The sequence below is a fragment of the Cupressus sempervirens genome, chromosome 3 (genome assembly GCF_028749045.1).
Source record: "Cupressus sempervirens isolate cs-2001-9-10 chromosome 3, ASM2874904v1, whole genome shotgun sequence".
Lineage (NCBI taxonomy): Eukaryota > Viridiplantae > Streptophyta > Pinopsida > Cupressales > Cupressaceae > Cupressus > Cupressus sempervirens.
Window position 1 is genome coordinate 794,699,212 of NC_143120.1, and position 4,007 is coordinate 794,703,218.

Consider the following 4,007-nt stretch of genomic DNA (forward strand, 5'->3'; position numbering starts at 1 on the left):
CCCATTTTCATTATTTACTGTCAAATCGTGGAAGTGTACGTCAATGATTCTATTTACTTAAAACGGTGGTCACTCCATTAAATTGGTCCCAAACTTGCTACAAATCAGAGTTGTTAAAACATTCGAAATTCCATTTGACTTGACATGGCATCGTTTGTTACTTCCGTAACGCAGATTGGAGCTACTCTGCATAATATTTCACGGTAGATTTGATTAATTAAATTATGCCTTTCGGCGGTCATTGACTATAGTTTTTAGTGTTTCGTCAACGCATCTTTTAATTAGAGTGGAGGCCGTAGTAACCCTTCAGCTTACAAATAATGGTATAGAAATTCCTTAGCTGTTAAAACTATAGAGAGAATATTTAGTTGCAGCTGTTAAAAACTATAGGGAGAATATATAGTTGTAGACTTTTTTGTAATAATAAAATGTTTTAGTTGACAAGGAATAAAAGCTATTTTTGTAGGAGGTCAACTCGCGGCGTGACGAGCGGCTTCCACTACTCAAAGGATTGAGTTCCTCTTGATCCTGCTTCGTGAAAACGTCTACAAGGGACTGTGTGTGCGATTGAGAAACAGCCCACTCACGGAGAAGAAAGCATCTATTCGTGGTTTTTTATTAATAATGTTGTTGGAAACAAGAGAGATTGTGTGTCCATTAAGAATAAGAGGATGGCCATCGAACATTAAAATCTAGGTAACATGTATAATTCCCAAACTTCCCTTTCATAATCTAGACCATTTATTTTCTTACAATGGTAAAAAGCTTAGTTTCAAATTGAGCTCATCATCTCATTCTACGATTAATTGTGATATTTTTAGCTAAGTAACTGTCACTCTGAAGTATCTGGTCTTTATAGTCATAAATGTACTAGTCAAATTTAAAAGTGGTCAACAAATGTTTTATATATCAGATTTTGCTGAGTGCTCTGGAATAAAAAGAAAAGGTTGAAACAAAGTTTAGAATAAGTAGATATTCATTTCCAAAACTAATTATCTTTAATAAATTTAATTATTATTATATTTTACAAATCTATATGTGATATTAGGATTATAATGACAAATTAATTTTGTCACGTTATATCTAATCAAATATATTAGACAAACCAAGTTATATTTAGTAGAGTTGATCTTCTAAATTACCCTCTTCTTTTGTGATGTAGAAGAAAATATTCGTTTATATTATGAAAAATAAACACTAAATTTATTGCAAATACTTAATCTCATAAATACAATATCATATATTTAAAACAGCCATTATCCGTACACAAGAAGTAATCCGTGACCGTTTGCTCTCAAATTCTATGAAAAGTTGGGGGGGGGGGGTGTGGTGGGATTTCGGAGCTTGGCTGTCTGAAGAATAGGAGCATGGTTGGGCAAATGGAAATTATGAGCATTTTACCGATGTTACTTTTCACACAATAGTTCCCAATTGTGTAGATCATATCCGTCTTCAGGGTTGGAAATTCCACAGACTGACTGAAAGTCAAACAGATTTAAGCAAGCATTTCGAATCTATTGCGCGAATTTTCGTTCTTATTCTTCTTCGTTCAATCTTTACTTTCCTATAAATTACTCTCTGCGCTCACAGAAGAAGGTATGGGAGGGGTTGCTAAGTGTTTTAGCTGCCAAATTTTAAGTAAGTGGCTTTTTGAATAGCTTGTAGCAACTGAAACGGGGGTTTAATTAGTTTAATTAGTTAATTATTCTGCCACCACGCAATCCGGTTTGTTCGTGTTGCCGGTATTGAGAGTGGAGGTTTAGGAGGTGCCATAGTGGCGAGAAAAGCGTGTTTGCTTGGAATTCGAAGGATGCATATTTGCGAAAATCCTCGAAATAATTGTCAACTGTGCAAGCATAATGTGGAGGAGAAGAGTCAGTGTAAATTTGACGTGGATGATCAGTGTCCAGTTGCAGTAGCCCATCCTAAAGCCAACGCTGATTACGCTGACCTTAATTGCTGGCTGACACGTTTTGAGGTTGGCATTCATTTTCTTTTATGTTCACCTAGATTAACAGACCATAGACCAGAGTTTGATCTAGCTTAGTTCATGCAGGTTGTAGAGGAGCTGGTGATGCTTGGGAGAATCTCGGGGCCAGTGGTTGTAATGGGGCTGCTTCTCTACTTCAGAGGCCTCATCTCCATGCACTTCTTGGGCTACCTCGGAGAGCTCGAGCTGGCGGGAGGTTCTCTTTCAATCGGCTTTGCGAACATAACGGGCTACTCTGTTATTTCTGGACTGGCTATGGGAATGGAACCCTTCTGCAGTCAAGCATTCGGAGCGAATCGTCGGAATCTTCTCGGGGAGTCTCTTCAAAGAACGATTCTGATCCTTCTCTGCGCCTCCCTTCCCATCGGCTTCCTGTGGTTAAATATTGAGGCGATTCTGCTGTATTGCGGGCAGGACGAGAGCATTACGAGGATGGCAGGCGAGTTCATTCTCTTTTCTCTGCCAGATCTAGTAGCGCAGTCATTCCTTCATCCGCTGAGGATTTTCCTTCGAACGCAGAGCTCCACCCTTCCGCTCACTGTCTCAGCAGGTGTGGCTCTTTTTTTTCACGTTCCCATAAATTTTCTTCTAGTCGTGTATTTCAGACTATCAATCCGGGGGGTCGCACTGGCTGCCGTGTGGACCAACTTCAACATTGTGATATGCTTAGCGGCATACATATGGCTGTCGGGACTTTTCAAGGATTCCCTGCCGGGACTGTCGAGAGAGTGTCTGAATGGGTGGACGTCATTTCTGAGACTCGCGATCCCGAGCTGTGCGTCGGTGTGCTTGGAGTGGTGGTGGTACGAGTTCATGATTCTACTCTGCGGACTCCTGGTCGACCCCAGAACGACCGTGGCCTCCATGGGAATTCTCATCCAGACCACGGCGTTGCTTTACATATTTCCATCGTCGCTGAGCATGGGAGTTTCCACCAGAGTCGGAAACGAGCTCGGTGCGAACAGGCCGGCGAAAGCGTGCACGGCCATGAAAGTGGCAATTGCATTGGCGGCTGTTTCGAGCATCATAGCGATGAGTTTTACAGTGACAGTGCGTCATGTGTGGGCTAAAATGTTTACCGAAGATGAGCAGATTCTGTCGCTGGTGTCGAAAGCACTGCCGATAGTGGGCATCTGCGAGCTGGCAAACTGGCCGCAAACAACGGGGTGCGGAGTTCTCCGAGGCAGCGCTCGCCCGACGATTGGCGCAAACATTAATTTGGGATCTTTCTATCTGTTCGGGACTCCCGTGGCATTGATATTGAGTTTCGTGTACAAGTATGAATTTGTGGGTCTTTGGTTCGGCATGCTGGCGGCGCAAGTGTCGTGCTTCGTCCTGATGTTGTTTGTGCTGCTGCGGACCGATTGGAGTATGCAGGTTGAGAGAGCCAGGGAGCTCACCGCTGAAGCTTCACCAGAGAAACCACCAAGACATGGTAAGTGTAAAGAAGCCAAGGAACAGTGCGTTTACCAAACTTTATATATCCCATATCATGAACAGACGGACGCACAGCCTCTCCTAACTGTTGTTATAGCATAATCTGCGTCTAATCCTCATACTTCAAGATTCAGGCCAGAGGGGAATCAATAACTGTAATGCTAGGGAGCTGTATTGCGTCAAAGATAAGCTCCTGCATTAATGATCACGACTAAAATTAGATATACCTTTCTAGTGTTGACAGTGAAAGCATGTATTTCAATCTACTCAAGGAAGGCTTAGACTTGGCCACTATGTGGCCTGTTGCTGAGATGTTCAACATTGTCCAAATTTTATATCTCAATTTAACATTTCAAATTATATTTAAGAAGAGGGATTTTTTTTTGAATTTTATATATTTATTAAGTCATTAGGCTTCTCTCTGTTAAGGGATTAGGCTTCTCTCTCAAGGGTTAAGATTGTCTAGAAGAATCCATAGAAGAGGCTTCCTAGAGCCTTCCATTGTACAGTCCAGATTATATGTAGAACATTTTAGGATATAGAATATTTTGGAAAAGGAGTTTTTAGATTTTGGTATTAC

General features: G+C 41.5%; 1 protein-coding gene across 1 annotated transcript; it reads left to right on the forward strand.

The window, feature by feature from the left end:
• Positions 1-1,598: 1,598 nt before the first annotated feature.
• On the forward strand, positions 1,599-3,797 carry LOC149569183 (protein DETOXIFICATION 48-like). The gene is made up of 2 exons (XM_089817706.1): positions 1,599-1,978; positions 2,057-3,797. The coding sequence occupies exons 1-2, from the start codon at positions 1,811-1,813 to the stop codon at positions 3,527-3,529; spliced, it is 1,641 nt and encodes a 546-aa protein (XP_089673832.1). The 5' UTR covers positions 1,599-1,810; the 3' UTR covers positions 3,530-3,797.
• The last annotated feature ends 210 nt before the right edge of the window (positions 3,798-4,007 follow it).